Source organism: Kogia breviceps, chromosome 5 (assembly GCF_026419965.1).
Source record: "Kogia breviceps isolate mKogBre1 chromosome 5, mKogBre1 haplotype 1, whole genome shotgun sequence".
NCBI lineage: Eukaryota > Metazoa > Chordata > Mammalia > Artiodactyla > Physeteridae > Kogia > Kogia breviceps.
The window spans coordinates 29,838,534-29,858,201 of NC_081314.1; the positions used below are offsets into that span (position 1 = coordinate 29,838,534).

General features: G+C 43.7%; 1 protein-coding gene across 1 annotated transcript in view; it reads left to right on the forward strand.

Annotated features, from left to right (window-relative positions):
• The window catches only part of BTD (biotinidase), a 62,505-nt gene extending 45,824 nt beyond the window's left edge, over window positions 1-16,681 (forward strand). The window contains exons 3-4 of the mRNA XM_067033822.1: window positions 3,534-3,683; window positions 12,175-16,681. Of these exons, the coding sequence (XP_066889923.1) occupies window positions 3,534-3,683; window positions 12,175-13,347 (1,323 nt within the window). The 3' untranslated portion in view covers window positions 13,348-16,681. The remainder of the gene's footprint in view (window positions 1-3,533; window positions 3,684-12,174) is intronic.
• Window positions 16,682-19,668: the final 2,987 nt, after the last annotated feature.

Below are 19,668 nucleotides of genomic sequence, written 5' to 3' on the forward strand. Positions count from 1 at the left end.
CGGCTCCCAGGCCTGCAGAGTCAGCTGGGGAGTGCCCGGGATTTTTTAAGCTTCCCCGGTGGCTTCAGATGTGCAGAGACATCTGAAAGCCAGCAGGCACGACGGCCTCTCATGCTCTCGGAGGCTTTCAAGGATAACTAAAGTAGTAAGCGGCCCCAGAGCTGTGTTTGCTGCCTCCCGATGACGTGGGGCTCTTTTCTGGTCCCCGCGCCAGACCCCGAAGCCTGAGAGCTCAGTCCAGACAGAACCCAGCCCAGCGGACAAAGGACGCCGGTGCCGCCTTTGTGAAGGCTTCCTGCGCGGCCCCTTTTCCGCTCCTGCCGGGAAGGGTGGGGCAGACGGGGGAGGGGGGGGGGTTGGTGCGGGTGTGGGAGCCAGAAGTCTCTGTAGGAAAATGGCCTGCTGGGAGGGCAGTCTGGCCTTGAGGCCTGGCGGGGGCGGGGGACCTGCCCGGCTGCTTGAGGAAGCTCCGCTCCGCCCGGACGGCAGGCGGGCTCCCTGTGAGCAGAACGGCCCGCGTCTGTGAGTTCAGCGGGCAGACCTGTGGTGCCTGCAGGTCCTGCCCAAACAGCCCCTGTCTCTACCTTTTTTGTTTTGGTTTGGTTTTTTGTTTTCAGGACGCGAGCCTCTCCCGTTGCGGAGCACAGGCTCCGGACTCGCAGGCTCAGCGGCCACAGCTCACGGGCCCAGCCGCTCCGTGGCACGTGGGATCTTCCCGGACCGGGGCACGAACCCGCGTCCCCTGCATCGGCAGGCGGACTCTCAACCACTGCGCCACCAGGGGAAGCCCATCTCTACCTTTTAAAATGTAGCCTGTAGTACCTATATATGTAACTCAAAAATGTTGGAAGGGTACTTAAAGGCCCAGTCCAGCTGTTTTGATGGGTGACGCTGCTCTTTTTTTCCCAGCCCGACGTCCAACTTCCCCAGGACGCCTCCAGTGGCCCAGGACTCACTGTCCACTTGAGGACATTGGGAACTTCTGGAAAGGGCTTCCTTTCCATGAGCAACAATCAGCCTCCCTGTAACTGCCACCCATCGTCCTGTCCTCGTAGCCAAACAGAACAGACTGAATCCCATCCCACACACGCCATCTTTCCCAGATCTGAGGACAGACCCAACATCTCTCCCAGGCTGTCTCTCTCCAGTCCCATCCACGGTTCCCTGAGGGATGTGGTTCCAGCCCTGTCCCCCAAGACTTTCCGGGTTATGTCCGTGCCCTGAGCTGCACGCGGTTATGTCAAGGGCAGGGCGGAGGAAACCTGCCACCGTTCTCATTCTAGGTGGTGTCCCCAGAAGGAAAGCTTTTGGCAGCCACACCTTGCTGTGGGTTCATCAGGTGCTTGCTGTCAGCCAAAGCTCCTGAGCCCTTTTCACACAGACACACATGCTGCCATGGCTGTCCTGTACTTGTAAGGTTAATTTATTTAACCCGAGAGCAAAGCCTCACATTTATGCCATTAAATTTCATCCTGGTGGGCTATTTGGGGATATTTACTGACAGACATCCTGCATATCAGTTACCTTCACGTCATTCACACTTCGGGCACATACCTCATTTGTGTCTGCACTGAAGCCGGTGTAAAAACATCCCAGCCCGTGCCCGCAGGCCTCCTCCTGACACGGGTCCGTTCTCTGCACGGAGGTGTTGGCTTGCAGGCAGCTGAAATGTTACCCCCTTCTTCTCCACCCTGTCCACAAGACCATGCTAAGACACGGCAGATGCCTTACTGAAACCCAGAGACTGTGACTGCAGTTTTCCCCTGCATTTTAATTACCTGCCCCCAAAAGAAACATATGTTTTTCTTGAACCCATGCTGCCAGCAGGCATCATTCCTTCTCTGTTTGTGGGCCAGGAGCAGGTACAAAGCTGTTGACCCAGTCATTTTTAGGGCTTACAGATATCTCGGCTCCCCTACGTGGTTATATGTGTTAACGTAACCTCTAACACAGGTTGATGCTGTGCATGTGTCAAAGTTTTATATCAAAATTGCTATAAGGGCAGAGGTTCCTGCAGGCCAATTAAATGAGTTCTCGCTTGAGTTCTGTCATTTACAGGGAAGAAAAGGAGTTGCGCTTAAAGATATTAGGCTGGGTGGTCAGCTGGGTTGGCACCTGGAATTCCCCAGGAGTTCTTGAGCTCACTGGTCTGTCAGAAAATTGCTCAAGCCCTTTATCAGGAATGCAAATTCCTTCCTAGAATGGATGGGTAATCACATCAGACCCAAAGTTCTGTCCCGGCTCAAGTCTGAGTCCTCATTCTGGGCAGATGTATATTCAGGAAATGCAATTTAATTTGAATATTAATCTAATATGTATCCATAAGTGTTAATGTCCATAGGAAACCATTCAGTGCTTTCAAAGTTGTGTTTTTAATAAAGGAAAATGTGTCCAAGTATAATTTTCAAAAAGTTAGAAACATGACTCTTTATTTTTTTTTTTTTTTTTTTTGCCGAGCCGCTTCGCGGCATGTGGGATCTTCCCGGACCGGGGCACGAACCCGCGTCCCCTGCATCGGCAGGCGGACTCTCAACCACTGCGCCACCAGGGAAGCCCTGAAAATTTTTTTATAACCAGGAAAAAAATTATAAGGAGTTTGCAGTGCACTCCAGAAATAGTGACTCCAGTTGCCTGTTATTTTAGGTTATTCATGCCTGCTCTGCCATCCTCCTCCACCTTCACTGTGGGGTGATGCTGCTCCAGGCTTAACACTTTCAGCTGAGCAAGTGGAGAGCGGCAGCTGATGGAGCCCGGGCGCTTGGAGCTGAGGGCTGCCCTGTTTGTTTGGGTTTCCTCAGGTAGCTGCCGCTGTCACAGGGAGCCTCGGGCTGTCACAGGCAAGGACCCCCAGTGTCTCCAGGTGTGGGAGAAGGCCTGTAGGGCAGTCAGGGCTCTGGTGGGAGTCTCCTAACTCCCAGTGGGAGAAATGCAAGTTAGAGCAAGTCCTGGTTCCTATGTTAATATCAATGCAATTGACTTTCACCCACCAGCCCACTGGGGCCTGTTAGAATCACGTGGGGACCTGTTGCCGGGACCCCACCCACAGTTGATTGAAGCAGACTTTTTAGGGATGGGCCCAAGCATCACCACTAAACAAAGATTGTGTTTTCAGAAGTCCCCTGTCTGATTTAGAAGCACAATGAAGGCTGAAAACCACCCACTGGACTAGCGATAGCACATCTGCTGAGGCTGATACTCAGGCCTGTTATAGTCGCCGCTCCATCTCCCATGGCACCGCCACCAACTCCAAACCCCTCCAAACTCCTGCTCCCTTCCGCCAGACTCACTTGTAACCTTCTTCCCTGACCAGCCCTCGGTACGGTGCTGGTCCCTAGAAGACTTTGTCTTTCTTCCCTCAGAGTTAGGCCAAGTGAGACGGCTCCCCCAAGGCTCAGATCCCTGCCGAGCCCAGCTACCATGTCTGGACCTCTATGGTTCCTGGTTCAGAGCAGCTGCAGGACGGCTGTCAGAGGAATGAAGGGGTGCTTCCCATTATTTGTTAACAGACTATTCTCTGATGTTTTGACTTGCAGGGTGTACAGATTATAGTGTTTCCAGAAGATGGCATCCATGGATTCAACTTTACAAGAGCATCCATTTACCCATTTTTGGACTTCATGCCTTCTCCCCACTTGGTCAGGTGGAACCCATGCCTGGAGCCCCACCGATTCCATGACACGGAAGTATGTAAGGGGACCAGCCTTCTTCCTCAGGAGGTGGGAGGCTCACGGAGATGAACCAAGCCAGGGGCCAAGAGCCAGGACATGTTGAATGAGACTGACAGGAGCCCTTAGGGGCTTGAGAACCAAACCCGAGCTCCATGTGCCACAGTCATTCACTTAAAGAATGTCTGCTGGGCTTATCTGGTGGCGCAGTGGTTGGGAGTCCGCCTGCCGAGGCAGGAGATGTGGGTTCGTGCCCCGGTCCGGGAAGATCCCACGTGCCGCGGAGCGGCTGGGCCCGTGAGCCATGGCCGCTGAGCCTGCGCGTCCGGAGACTGTGCTCCGCAACGGGAGAGGCCACAGCAGTGAGAGGCCCGCATACCGCAAAAAAAAAAAAAAAAAAGAATGTCTGCTATTATGAGACATTTACTCATCTGTGGATCGTTCCATTTGTTAATCACACAAGAAATGCATGAATATATGCTTCTACAACAAATCAAAGTTAAAAAAATGAAAGCCCACCTTCACCACACCCCATCCCTCATCCACCTCCCTTTCTAGACAAACTGCCATCAGTGCATCCACCTATATTCTTTTCTATGCATCTCATAGATACTGACATCTTTATTTTTAAATTTTATTATTTTTACCGAAGTATAGTTGATTTACAATGTTGTGTTAATTTCTGCTGTACAGCAAAGTGATTCAGTTATACTTACATATATTCACTATTTTTTATATTCTTTTCCATTATGGTTTATCACAGGATATTGAGTATGGATCCCTGTGCTCTACAGTAGGACCTTGTTTATCTATTTTATATATAGTAGTTGGCATCTGCTAATCCCAAACTCCCAATTCATCCCTCCCCAGCACCCCTTGGCAACCAGAAGTCTGTTCTTTATATCTGTGAGTCTCTTTCTGTTTCATAGATAAGTTCATTTGTGTATATTTTAGAATCCACATATAAATGATATCAAAGGTATTTGTCTTTCTCTTTCTGACTTAACGTCACTTAGTATGATAATCTCTAAGTCCATCCATGTTGCTGCAAATGGCATTATTGCATTCTTTTTATGGTTAAGTAGTATTCCATTATGTGTATGTATATATGTATATGTGTATATATCTATACACACATGCCATATTTTCTTTATCCATTCATCTGTTGATGGACATTTAGATTGTTTCCATGTCTTGGCTACTGTGAATAGTCTGCTGTGAACACAGGGATGCAGGTTTCTTTTTGGATTATAGTTTTGTCTGGGTATATGCCCAGGAATGGGGTTGCCAGATCATGTGGTAGTTCTGTTTTTAGTTTTTTGAGGAACCTGCACACTGTTTTCCACAGTGGCTGCACTAATTTACATTCCCACTAACAGTGTTAAGAGGGTTCCTTTTCCTCCACACTCTCTCCTGCATTTGTTATTTGTCGATGTCTTAATGATGGCCATTCTGACTGGTGTGAGGTGCTACCTCATTGTAGTCTTGATTTGCATTTCTCTAATAACTAGCAATGTTGAGCATCTTTTCATGTGCTTGTTGGCCATCTGTATGTCTTCTTTGGAGAAATGTCTGTTTAGGTCTTCTGCCCATTTTTCGACTGGGTTGTTTTATTGTTGTTGAGTTGTGTGAGCTGTTTGTATATGTTGGAAATTGAGCCCTTGTCAGTCGCATCATTTGCAAATATTTTATCCTCGTCTGTGGGTTGTCTTCTCGTTTTGTTTATGGTTTCCTTTGCTGTCGAAAAGCTTATAAAGTTTGAGTAGGTCCCATTTGTTTATTTTTGTTTTTATTTCTGTTGCCTTGGGAGATTGACCTAAGAAAACAGTGGTACAATTTCTATCAGAGAATGTTTTGCCTATGTTCTCTTTTAGGAGTTTTATGGTGTCATGTCTTATATTTAAGTCTTTAAGCCATTTTGAGTTTATTTTTGTGTATGGTGTGAGGATGTGTTCTAACTTCATTGATTTACATGTGGCTGTCCAGCTTTCCTAACACCACTCACTGAAGAGACTGTCTTTTCTCCATTGTATATTCTTGCCTCCTTTGTTGAAGATTAACTCACTGTAAATGTGTGGGTTTATTGCTGGGCTCTCTGTTCTGCTCCATTGATCCATATGTTTGTTTTTGTGCCAAGACCACACTGTTTTGATTACTGTGGCTTTGTAGTATTGTCTAAAGTCTGGGAGGGTTATGCCTCCAGCTTTGTTCTTTTTCCTCAGGATTGCTTTGGCAATTCTGGGTCTTTTATGGTTCTATATAAATTTTAGGATTATTTGTTCTAGTTCTGTGAAAAAATGTCATGGGTAATTTGATAGGGATTGCATTAAATCTGTAGACTGTTTTGGGTGGTATGGCCATTTTAACAATATTAATTCTTCCAATCCAAGAGCATGGGATATCTTTCCATTTCTTTATTTTTTTAAAATTATTTAAAAAATTAATTTATTTATTTTTGGCTGTGTTTGGTCTTCATTGCCACACATGGGCTTTCTCTAGTTGTGGCGAGCAGGGGCTACTCTTCGTTGTGGTGTGCGGGCTTCTCATTGTAGTGGCTTCTCTTGTTGCAGAGCAAGGGCTCTAGGTGCACAGGCTTCAGTAGTTGCAGCTCACGGGCTCAGTAGTTGTGGCTTGCAGGCTTAGTTACTCTGCAGTGTGTGGGATCTTCCTGGACCAGGGCTCGAACCGGTGTCCCCTGCATTGGCAGGCGGATTCTTAACCACTGCACCACCTGGGAAGTCCGTCCATTTCTTTAAATCATCTTCAATTTCCTTTATTAATGTTTTATAGTTCTCAGCATATAAGTCTTTCATCTCCTTGGTCAGGTTTATTCCTAAGTTGTTTTTTTTTTTTATGCACTTTTAAAAGGGATTTTTTTTTTTTTTTACATTCCCTTTCTGATAATTTATTTTTAGTGCACAGAAATGCAACTGATTTCTGTATGTTATTCTTGTATCCTGCTACCTGGCTGAATTCATTTATCAGTTCTAGTAGTTTTTGTGTGGAGTCTTTAGTGTTACTATAGACTATATATATATATATATAGTATCATGTCATCTGCACATAACGATAGTTTTACCTCTTACCTTCCAATTCAGATACCTTTTATTTCTTTTTCCTTATCTTGTTCCAGATTTTAGCAGGAAGGCTTTCAGCTTTTCACCTTTGAGTATTATATTGGCTGTGGGTTTGTCATAAAAAGCTTTTATTATGTTGAGATATGTTCCCTCTATACCCACTTTGGTGAGAGTTTTTTCATGAATGGATATTGAATTTTATCAAATGCTTTTTCTGCCTCTATTGAGATGATCATGTGTTTTTTGTCTTTTGTTGATGTGATGTATCACATTGATTTGCGTATATTGAACCATCCTTGTGACCCTGGGATGAAGCCAACTTGGTTGTGGTGCATGATCTTTTTTATGTGTTGTTGGATTCAGTTTGCTAATATTTTGTTGAGAATTTTTATATCTATATTCCTCAAAGATAATGGCCTGTAATTTTCTTACTTGGTAGTGGCTTCATCTGGTTTTGGTATCAGGGTGATGGTGGCTTCATAGAATATCTTTGTGAGTGGCCCCTCCTCTTCAATCTTTTGGAAGAGTTTGAGAAGGATCAGTATAAGTTATTTTTTGTATGTTTGGCACAATTCCCCAGTGAAGCCATCTGGTCCTGGACTTTTGTTTGTAGGAAGTTTTCTTTCCTTTTTTTTTTAAATTACAGATTCTATTTCACTTGTAGTGATCAGTCTGTTCAAATTATCTATTTCTTCTTGATTCAGTTTTGGTGGGCTGTATGATTCTAGAAACTTGTCCATTTCTTCTAAGTTGTCCAATTTTTTGGCATATAATTGTTCATAGTATTTTCTTATGGTTTTCTGTATTTCAGCAGTATTGGTTATTTCTCCTCTTTCATTTTGTATTTTGTTTATTTGGGTCCCCTCTCTTTTCTTCTTGGTGAGGCTGAGCAGAGGTTTGTTGATTTTGTTTACCCTTTCAGAGAACCAGCTCTTGGTTTTATTGATTTTTTTCTATTGTTTTTTAGTCTCCATTTTATTCATTTCCTCCCTGATCTTTATTATTTCCTTCCTTCTTCTGACTTTAGGTTTTGTTTGCCCTTCTTTTTCTAATTCTCTTAGGTGGTAAGTTAGGTTGTTTGTTTGAGATTTTTCTTGTTTTTTGAGGAAGGCCTGTATCACTATGAACTTCCCTCTAAGAACTGCTTTTGCTGCATCCCGTAGATTTTTGTACGGTTGTGTTTCATTGTCATTTGCCTCAAGGTATTTTTTAACTTCTTCTTTGATTTCATTGTTGACCCATTGGTTTTTTAGTAGTATGTTGTTTAGTCTTCATGTAATTTTTTTTTCTCATTTTTTTTTCTGTGGTTGATTTCTAGTTTCATGCCATTGTGGTCAGAAAAGATGCTTGAAATAATTTCTATCCTCTTAAATTTGTTGAGGCTTATTTTGTGCCCTAGTATGTGGTCAGTCCTAGAGAGTGTTCCATGTGCACTTGAAAAGAATGCATTTATTTATTTATTTATTTATTTATTTGCGGTATGTGGGCCTTTCACTGTTGTGGCCTCTCCTGTCACGGAGCACAGGCTCCAGACACGCAGGCTCAGCGGCCATGACTCACGGGCCTAGCTGCTCCACAGCATGTGGGATCTTCCTGGACCAGGGCACGAACCCGTGTCCCCTGCATCGGCAGGCAGATTCTCAACCACTGTGCCACCAGGGAAGCCCAGAATGCATTTTTAAAAAATTTAATGTCCTGAAAATATCAATTAAGTCCAACTGTTTGATTGTATCATTTAGGGTCTCTGTTGCCATATTGATTTTCTGTCTAGAAGATCTGTCCATTGATATGAGTGGGGTGTTAAAGTCTCCTATTATTGTGCTCCTGTCAGTTTCTCCCTTCATGTCTGTATTTGTTTTATGTATTTCGTTGCTCCTGTATTGGGTGCATATATGTTGATGAGTGTAATATCTTCTTCTTGTATTGATCCTTTTGTCATTATATAGAGTCCTTCTTTATCTTTCTTTAGGGCCCTTGTTTTAAAATCTGTTTTGTCTGATATGAGTATTGTGACCCTTGTTTTCCTGTCATTTCTGTCTGCATGAAATATTTTTCCACCCCCTCACTTTCAATCTATGTGTGTCCTTTGCCCTAAAGTGAGTCTCTTGTAAGCAGCATATTGTAGGCTCTTGTTTTTTAATCCAGTCTTCCACTCTATGACTTTTGATTGGAGCATTTAGTCCACTGACATTTAAGGTAATTATTGATAGATATGTATTTATTGCCACTTTAGAACTTGTTTTCTACTTGATTTTTAAATTTCTTCTTTGTTCCTTTTTCTTTTTCCTTTTGCGGTTTGATGATTTTCTTTTGTATTATGCTTATGTTCTCTTCTTTTTGGGTTTTGTGAATATATTGTATGTTTTGATTTGTGGTTACCCTGTACTTCAAGCACATTAACCCTTTCCTGTATCTAATTGCTTTAGACTGGTAGTCATATAGACTGAAACACATTCTAGAAAGATAATCTACATTTTCATACTCTCCTCTTTCACATTTTATGATTTTAATTATTTTATGATTTTACACCTTCATATTCATCTGTTTGCTGTTCATTGTGGTTATCATTGCTGTCACAGAATTTTTTTTTAATCTGTGTACTGGCTTATTTAAGTGATTTATTTTCCAATTTTGATCTTCCTCTTTCCTATAGATTCCTTCTTCTTTTCTATTTCGAGAAGACCTTTCAATATTTCCCTTAGGATAGCTTTACTACTGCTGTATTCTTTTAGCTTTTGCTTGTCTGGGAAAGTCTTTCTCTCTCCTTCTATTCTAAATGATAATCTTGCTAGGTAGAATATCCTAGGTTGCAGCTTAGGATAGAGTATCCTACGTTGCAGCTTGCCACTCCCTTCTGGACTGCAGCTTTTCTGTAGAGAAATCAGCTGGTAGCCTTATGGGGGTTCCCTTGTAATTAACTCTGTTTTTCTCTTGCTGCCTTTAGAATCCTCTATCTTTAACTTTTGCCATTTTAATTATAGTATGTCTTGATGTAGGTATGTTTTGGTTCACCTTCTTTCTTTAGGTTTGGGAATTTTTTAGCCGTAATTTCTTCAAATACATTTTCGATCCCCTTTTCTCTTTCTTTTCCTCTGGAATCCCTATTATGTGTAGATTGGCATGTTTTACATTATCCCATAGGTCTTTTATATTGCTTTCATTTTTTAAAATTTGGCTTTCTGTCTGCTGTTCTGATTGGGTGATTTCCATTATTCTACCTTCTGGATCATTTATTTGTTCTTCTGCATTATTCAGTCTGCTGTTCATTGCCTTTAGCTCAGCTTTTGTCTGGGCAAATGAGTTTTCTAATTTTTCTTAGCTCCTCTTTATAGTTTCTAGTTCCTTTTTACAGTAATCTGCATTTCTATCAATAGTCCTTCTTAATTCCTTTAGTATTTTCATTATCTCCTTTTTGAACTTGGTGTCTGTTAAAGAGATCTGTTTCATTGTTTGTTCTTTCAGGGGAATTCTCTTGATCTTTTAACTGGGAGTGGCTCCTCTGCTTCTTTATTTTACTTATATTTCTCTTACTCTGTGAGTTTGGGAGAAACAAATCTCTACTGTGGTCCTGGAAGGCTATTTTTATGTGGGAGTGTCCCTGTGTAGCCTGTGGGGGTTTAATATTTTTTGGTATGAGGGCTGTTCTCACTATGAATGCCTGCGACCTCTTTCCTCAGTGTGTGTTGGCCGTTATGCCCTTGATAGGAGGTGTGGTGGTGTGGTGGTGACCAGAGCCTGCACTGGGTATTGAGCAGGGTCTGCTCCCTAGTTGTTGGAGTAGAAGGCCCTAGGATCCATTTCTGAGCTGGGGTACGAAGTAGGCAGGGTTGGAGTGTTCCCACTGGGAGAGGACCCACTGAATATTCCTCTGCCAGAGCTGTTCACCCGTGAGGGTGATCTGTGGTGTCACCTGTTGTGTGCTTACAAAGTACACTGTTGTTGGCACTGCCTTCAGCCCCATCTCAACCTGGGGAATGCTGGCAGTCAGCCCTGACGGCCCTCAGGCATTGTTTTCACAAGGCTACTAGTGAAAATCCATTGAAGTCAGGTACCAAGACTGCAGTAGTCACACACCTGGACCTGCTGTGGGAGCTATGGAAGCAGCCCAGACCCTAGCCCAGCCTCTATGTACATGCACCCACAAAGCCCACCTAAGGCCAGTCCTGCCCCAGCCACGGGAGCACCCATTGTCCGCTTGGGTGTCCCTCAGGTGCTGAGTTTACAAAGCAGGCCCCAGTAGGGTAAATCTGCACAGCCACAGGGAGAGGGCTCAGATTTCAGTCCCGCCTCTGCATGTGGGCAACCCACTAGTGCGCTCCCAGAGCTCATAGAGGAGCTCATGGAGAAAGAGGCTGCCGTGGTGGGCCCCACCGCTCGCTTTGCCGACATGCATGCTGACAATGGGGTTTCAATGGCGGCGCACACCTGCCATGAGCATGCCGAAAGTGAGGCTACTATGGCAGACTCGCCCCTCCCTCCCGCACTCCTTAACAAAGGCTCTTCACTTCTATGGAGGGCCCGGGCTTCCTCCACGTGTACCGCTGGTTGCAGTCCGTACCACACTCCAGCCCCTTCAGGCTGTCTCTGCAGCCAACCGCGGTGCTCTCCCCAGGTCTGTCCTCTGAGGCCCGAGTTTCAGCACCCAGACCCAGAACGTACCAGCGGATACGCGTCTCAGGCTGAGGATCGCGGGGCAGTGGCCTGGCTGATCCTCCTCTCCAGTGAAGGGGCTTCCCAGAGTGTGGGAACCTTTTCTCTTTCACAGCTACCTCCCAGGGGCACAAGTCCTGTCCCAATTCCCTTTTTCTCTTTCGCTCTACCCAGTTGTATGGAGATCCTTCTTGCGATTTTGGGTGTTGGAGATATTCTGCCAGGGTTCAGTAGGTATTTTGTGAGAATTGTTCCAGATGTAGATGTATGTTTGATGTATTTGTGGGAGGAGGTAAGCTCCATGTCCTTTTGCTCCACCATATTGATTGGAGCCCCCCCAGGATAAGCACTTTTAAAAATCATTTTTTAAAGAGCACCAAGTTTTCCCTTTACAAGATTTTGATTGCACTTTGCATCCCCAGTAATAGCGCATGAGTGCCTGTTTGCTCACCCTTTGGTCAGTGCAAGATAGAAGAGTCTTTTTAATTTTTGCCAGTCTTATAGAGGTGAAAAATGATACCTCATTATCATTTTAATTTGTATCTCCTTACTACTAATGAGACTGAGCATCTTGTCAATGTTTGTTGGCCATTTGTATGTGTTCATCTATGAACCACCTGTTCATATCCTTTGCACGCTTTCAGTAGTGGTTACTTTTTTCTTGTTGATTTATGATAGCTATTTATATATTATTGATATAATACAGGTACTATTTTAAAATTGTAAGAAAAAGGCAGGGTTTAAAAATTTCCTTTATTTACACTTTTTTTTTTCCCCTCCAGGTCCTCCAGCGCCTGAGTTGTATGGCTGTCAAGGGAGAGATGTTCCTGGTGGCCAATCTTGGGACAAAGCAGCCTTGTCATAGCAGTGACCCAGGGTGCCCAAATGATGGCAGATACCAGTATAACACGAACGTGGTGTTCAGCAGTAACGGAACCCTGGTTGACAGCTACCGCAAACAAAACCTCTACTTTGAAGCAGCGTTCAATACCCCCCCGGAAGTGGATCACATCACCTTTGATACCCCCTTTGCTGGCAAGTTTGGCATCTTCACTTGCTTTGACATATTGTTCTTCGACCCTGCTGTCAGGCTCCTCAGAGACTCGGAGGTGAAGCATGTCGTGTATCCGACCGCCTGGATGAACCAGCTCCCGCTCTTGGCAGCCATTCAGATTCAGAGAGGTTTCGCCATCGCCTTTGGCGTCAACTTTCTGGCTGCGAACATCCACCATCCATCTCTGGGGATGACGGGAAGTGGCATACACACCCCTCTGAAGTCCTTTTGGCACCATGACATGGAAAGCCCCGAAGGTCACCTTATAATTGCCCGGGTAGCCAAAAATCCACAGGGTCTCATTGGTACAGGCAATACCACAGGGAAAATGGACCCATCCCATAGTAAGTTTTTAAAAATCTTGGCAGGGGATCTATACTCTGAGAAGGATGCCTGGGACGTCCACTGTGATGGAGCCCCCAAATGGAACACGAATGCCCCTCCCACGTTTAACTCTGAGATGATGTATGACAATTTCACCCTGGTTCCCGTGTGGGGCAAGGAAGGCTACCTCCGAGTCTGCGCAAATAGCCTTTGCTGTCATTTGCTTTACCAGAGGCCCACTCTGTCCAAGGAGCTGTATGCCCTGGGCGTCTTTGACGGCCTTCACACTGTGCACGGCACTTACTACGTTCAAGTCTGTGCCCTGGTCAAGTGTGGCGGTCTTGGCTTTGAAACCTGTGGGCAGGAGGTCACAGAGGCCGCGGGGATATTTGAGTTTCACCTGTGGGGGAACTTCAGTACCTCCTATATCTTTCCAATGCTTCTGACCTCAGGGATGACCCTGGAAACCCCTGACCAGCAGGGCTGGGAGAATGATCACTATTTCCTGAGGAAGAGTGGACTGTCCTCTGGTCTGGTGACGGCAGCTCTCTACGGGCGGTTGTACGAGAAGGACTAGGGGGTATGGGGTGGGCTCCCCCTGCACTGGCACAGGCCACAGCTCACAGCACCGGGACCACTTTTTCACCCCAGAGCCCATCCTGGGAGCCATGGGAAGAGGTAGGGAGACAGATTTCGCCAGTGTCTTTTCCTCTTAAGTGCAAATTCGTGAGACATTTTCTGGTATTTTCTACTCACATTTCTATTTTTCAAGCCACGTCTTCCTCCAGCAGATCTTCCACTACACAATTGTTTTAAGAGCGCAAACAAAAATAAGTGTCAGTTTATATTTTACACGTCCACAACACAGGTTTCGTGTGTGTTCTTGCTGTTGATCAAGTGACACCCAGGATATACAGGTATTTCAGAAGCCTCAAACATTTTCTAGGGTAAGAAACAAACTCTCAAAGCAAAAGCCGTGTTAGAAGTGGCTGCCATGGGGACTTTTCCATTCTGGTTGGCCAGAATTCATCTCCCCGGACTGATCGTGCCAGAGCCGCCAGCAGCGGCAGCAATGTGGATCCTGAGGCAGCTTTTAAAAATAGAAGGGAAGCTTTTCTCACATCTGCCTTTCTGTCAGTGATCGGAATGTGTCAGGCAGGACTCAGAATAACTGGAAAGAAAAAGTGCAGTGCCCCGGAGAGAGAGGCTGGAAAAAAGTGCCGAAGAGAGGGCGGCGATGGGAACAGATGAGTCACGGGGTTCTGGTGCACAGCGTGGCTCATCCAGGGATTCCAGACACCTTAATAAATCACGCTAGCTCTGGGCAAGAGCCTTCTGGCTGCCCAACTGTGCAGGGTGGAACAATGCTGGGAATTCATTCCCAGTCCCCTGGCAGGGCCTTCTCTTTGCAGACGGGTTGCAGGAACGGTGGGGGGTTTGGCCCGCTTAGTCTTTATTCAGTCACTCAACAGGTGTCTTTGGAAAGCCCACCAGGGACAGAGCGAAGACCTCCCAAAATATGAACTGCACGTGCAAAATCATAGTCAGTGTGTGAAGACATTCTGTATTATTTGTATCCAACATTTCAAGGTCACTTTGACTCTATGCCTAGTAACTGTTTCAGATCATTTTTAAGGTGGAAAATCTGTAGCTTTTAAAGAAAATGGATAGTTAGCTTTCTGTGATTTGCCTCTTCAATGTATGGCTATTTAGTTTCATCTCCTTTATAAATTAGGTTTTTAAAAACAGTATGTGCATATATCTATACATAATTACATGAAGTAAAAAATGAAATTCTTTCCCCATTCCCCCCACAGTGTGGCTTTCCAGACCCCTTCCTGGCTTTCAGGCGGGATAATAAAGAGCATAGATCCTAGGGTCAGACCGACCAGCTTTACTTTCTTGGCCTCCCTGTTTACTCTTCACTATGTAGACCTCGACTATTTGTTTGAACCTTGCTGTGCCCTAGTTTTCTCATTTGTGGGGTGTGTATTGAATCATCCATGTGGGAAAGAAGCAAAGACCCGCTGACTCACTGCCCGCTTGCAAAGGCCTACAATGAGTCAAGCCGGCCTTCAGGGAATTTGCAGGAACAGCTCAGGATTCCTGAGGAAACCCAGGAGGTCCCCCCCCGGAACGGGACGGGGAATTTGGGAGAATTTCCCAAATTTCCCACCAGAAGCTGGCGCAGACCTGGGAGGGGCGAGTTGGGGGGGGGCACACGGCTCCGGATGTGGCCGCCCCTGCTCCAGGGGAACAGAAATCATCTCAGAAATGCATATTGTTGCTTCCTGCCGAGATGATTCAAATCATCCAGAGAGAGACAGAGGCCAGGCCTAAATACAGACTTGGTGGAGCTACTTCACCCAGAAAACTTTTTTTTTTTTTTTTTTGCGGTACGCGGGCCTCACACTCTTGTGGCCTCTCCCGTTGCGGAGCACAGGCTCCGGACGCGCAGGCCCAGCGGCCGTGGCTCACGGGCCCAGCCGCTCTGCGGCATGTGGGATCTTCCTGGACCAGGGCACGAACCCGTGTCCCCTGCATCGGCAGGCGGACTCCCAACCACTGCGCCACCAGGGAAGCCCAGCAAACATTTTTGAAGCACCTGCTGGATGCACATTTTGCTCTCCTGAGCAGAGTACCAAGAACTTTCCCTGAGTTACTATCTACTGACAATTTAGAACTAACTAACTGCTCATGAAATAGAAGTGAGGGAGACAAGAAATTATGATTTTTATGATAAAAAGGAGTTGCCAGATGGCAGAACAAAGTGGAGGGTAGGGGGGAAATGAGCAAGGTAAATCATTTTCAGGAAAAAAAAAGCACGTATGACTCACGGTGGTGATACGCTTATGTCAGCTGTGATCCTGAAACTCAGGAAGCAGATGGCGATCTTGACCATAGCACAGGGGCAGACACCCAGTGTATTTTTGGTGGAATGAGGCCTGGGGGAAGCGGCTGTCCATGTGGTTTCTCGTGGGGGTGCAGCTGTGCCTCTCTGTGGTCTTCCACGCAGAGGGAGTGAGAGACAAAGATGGGCTTAAAAAGTCCTGTTCTTAGAGAAGGTAAAGCCACGGCCTGCGGGCAGCCTGTCCGCCCCAGTGCCCACCATGGCCTCTCGAGAGGAGGGCCTGCCCACAGCTCCGCTGAGGGAAACCCAGCTGGGCCAGTGCTGACCCACAGGCGGCCGGCTCAGTGCCCTCACCCCCCAAAGAAACCCCGTACGCACGAGCAGTCATGTCCATTCTCCCTAGCCCATCCCATGGCAACTACTAATACACTTTCTATCTCTACGGATTTGCCCATTCTGAACATTTTATATAAATGGAATCATACAATACGTGGCCTTTCGTTCCTGCCTTCTTCCACTTAGTGTAAATGTTTTCAAGGTTTATCCTTGTGTAGTATGTGTAAGTTCTCCCTTCTTATGGTTGAATAGCATTTCATTGTATAGATATACCACATTTGTTTATCCATTAAGTTAGTGGACATTGCGTTGTTTCCACTTTTTGGCTATTAGGAATAATGCTGCCATGAATATTCATGTACAAGTTTGTAAGTGAATATACGTTTTTCAGTTCCTTGGGTATATATCTAGGAGTGTAATTGCTGGGTCATACCAGTCAATGTTTAATTATTTGAGGAATTGTCAGACTGTTTTCCAAAGGGGCTGCATCATTTTGCATCCCTATTAGCAATGTATAAGAATTCAAATTTCTCCACATCCTTGCTAATGCTTGTTATTGTCTGTTTGTTAAAATCACAGCCATGTCAGTGGCTGTGGTTTCTCATCGCGGTTGTGATTTCATTGCCCTAGTTGCTAATAACGCTGAACATCTTTCCAAGTGCTTACTGGCCACCCATATATCTTCTTGGAAGAAATTATTAAAATCTTACGCCCACTTAAAAAATTGGATTGTCTTTTTATTATTTCGTTGTAAGAGTTCTTTGTCTATTTTGGATATTAGACCGTTATCAGGTAAGTGATCTGCAAATATTTTCTCCATTTGTTGGTTGTCTTTTCACTTTTTGAAACCGTTCTTTGGCACACACAAGTTTTTAATTTTGCTATGAAAATTTTAACAGGAAGTCAAATTTATCTTTTTTCTTTGGTTGTTTGTGCTTTAGGTGTCATACCTAACTAAAGGTCATAGGCTTACAGCTATGTTTTCCTCTAAGAGTTTTATTGTTTGAGCTCTTACGCTTAGATCTACGATCCACTGAAGTTAATTTTTCTATGTGTTGTGGTGAGATAAGGGTGCAAATTCCTTCTTTTGCAAGTGAGCATCTAGCTGTCCCAGTGCCATTTGTTGAAAGACATTATTCTTTCCCCATTATATTGTCTTGGTGCCCTTATTGAAATCTATTGACCATAAATATACAGGTTTATTTCTAGACTCAATTATGTTCCATTGATCTGTATGTCTGTCCTAAAGCAAGTACCACACTTGTCCTTGTGACAGTAGCATTGTAGTAAGTTTTTAAATTGGGAAGCGTTGAGTCCTCTTTGTTCTTTATCAAAATTGTTTTGGCTATTTTGGGTCCTTTGCAGTTCCATATGAACTTTTTAGGTCAATTTCTGTCAAAAAAACTCAGTGGAATTTTGATAGGTATTGTATTAAATCTGGAGATTAATTTGGGGAATGCCATTTTAATAATATTAAATCTTCCAGTTCATGAACACAGGATGTCTTCCCATTTATTTAGTTTTGTCATTTTTAGTGTACAAATTTTTATACTTTTATTTTTATTCCCAAGTATTTTTTGGATGCTATTATAAATGGAATTGTTTTCTTAATTTCATTTTTGGGTTGTTAATTGCAAGTGTATAAAAATAGAGTTGTTTTTTTTTTTTTTTTTTTTTTTGCGGTATGCGGGCCTCTCACTGTTGTGGCCTCTCCCGTTGCGGAGCATAGGCTCCGGTGGACATGCAGGCTCAGCGGCCATGGCTCACGGGCCCAGCCGCTCCGCGGCATGTGGGATCTTCCCGGACCGGGGCACGAACCCGCGTCCCCCGGCAGGTGGATTCTCAACCACTGCGCCACCAGGGAAGCCCTAGAGTTGGTTTTTTATATTGATCTTGTGTCCGGCAACCTTGCTGAACTTATCAGCACTAATAATGTACTGGTAGAGTTTTTAAGATTTTCTATATACCAGATCATGTCATCTACAAATAGATTAACTTCTTCTTTTTATATGAATTCCTTTTTTTCCCCCTTCCTAATTGTTCTGGCTAGAACCTCTAGTACAGTGTTGAGTAGATGTGGTGAGAGTGGACATCCTTGCCTCATTTCTGATCTTAGGGGAAAAGCTTTCAGTCGTTCATCATTAAGTATGATGTTAGCTGTGGGCTTTTCATAGGTGAGGAAGTTTCCTTCTACTCCTAGTGTTTAGTGTTTTTATCATGAAAGGGTTTCAAATTCTTTTTCTCCATTAATAGTGATAATCAAGTGTTTACCCCCTTTATTATACAGTGTATTACATTGACTTATTTTTATATGTTGAAAATATCTTGCATTCCTGGGATAAATCCCACTTGGTCATGGTATATAATACTTTTTAAGCATTGATAGATTCGGGTTGATAGTATTTTTTTGATGACTTTTGCATCTGTATTCATAAGGGATATTCATGATGTATAAGACTTTCTAGATGGTGATAGATTTGGTTCAATATTATTTTGTTGATAATTTTTGCATCTACATTCATAAAGGATATTGGGTCTGTAGTGTTCTTTTCTTGAGATGCCTTTGTCTGGTTTTGGTATGAGGTTAATACTTCACAGAGCAAGTTGGGAAGTGTTTCCCCCCTCTTCAGTTTTTTAAGAGTTTGTGAAAGACTGGTGTTAATTCTTCAAATGTTTTGTAGAATACATCAGTGAAGTCACCTGGTCCTGAGCTTTTCTTTCTGGGGAGTTTTTTTTTTTAATTACAAATTCAATGTCTTTACGTGTTATAGGCCTACTCATATTTTCTATTTCTTCCTGAAACAGTTTTGATGGTTTATCTCTCTAGGAATTTGTGCATTTCATCTGGGTTAGCAGATCTGTTGGTATGTAATTATTCATAGTACTCTAATAAATTTTTTATTTCTGTGAGGTTAGTAGAAGTCCCCCCTCTTCGTTCCTGATTTTCAGTCGTCTTCTTTTCTTGGTCATTCTAGCTACAAGTTTGTCAATTTTGTTGATTTTTGTAAAGGAACTTTGTCTTGTTTATTTTTCTCTATATATTTTTTGAATCCCTACTTCATTTATTTCTGCTCTAGTTTCTATTGTTTTCTTCTTCCTGCTTTGGATTTTAGTCTGCACTTCTTTTGTCTAGTTTCTTAAACTGAAGATTATAGACTTGAGACCTTTCTTCCTTTTTACTGTGTTTACAGCTTAATTTCCTTCTAAGCACTGCTTTCACTGCAGTGAAATAGAATGTTATATTTTTGCTTTCATTAATCTCAAAATATTTTCTCATTTATTTAGTAGTACAGCCATTACAGCTCTCTTTTGGATGCTGTTGCCATGGTATTTCTCTTTATCCTCTGATTTTCAACTTATTTGTGTCTTTGAATCTGAAGCACATGTTTTATAGACAGTATATAATTGGATGTTTTATATTCATTCTGTTACTCTCTGCCTTATAGTTAGAGTTTAATCTATTTACATTCAATGTATTACCGATAATGTAGATTTTACACCTGCCATTTTGTGATTTGTTTTTTATCTGTTCTTTTTTGTTTCTGTAGGCCTCCATCACTGCCTTCTTTTGTGTTAGATATTTTCTAGTGTACCATTTTAATTCTCTTGTCATTTCTTTTATAATTTATAGTTATCTTCTTAGTGTTTGTCCTGGGTATTCCAACTAACATGTTAACTTATAGCAATTTAGTTCATATTAATAAAGCTAAA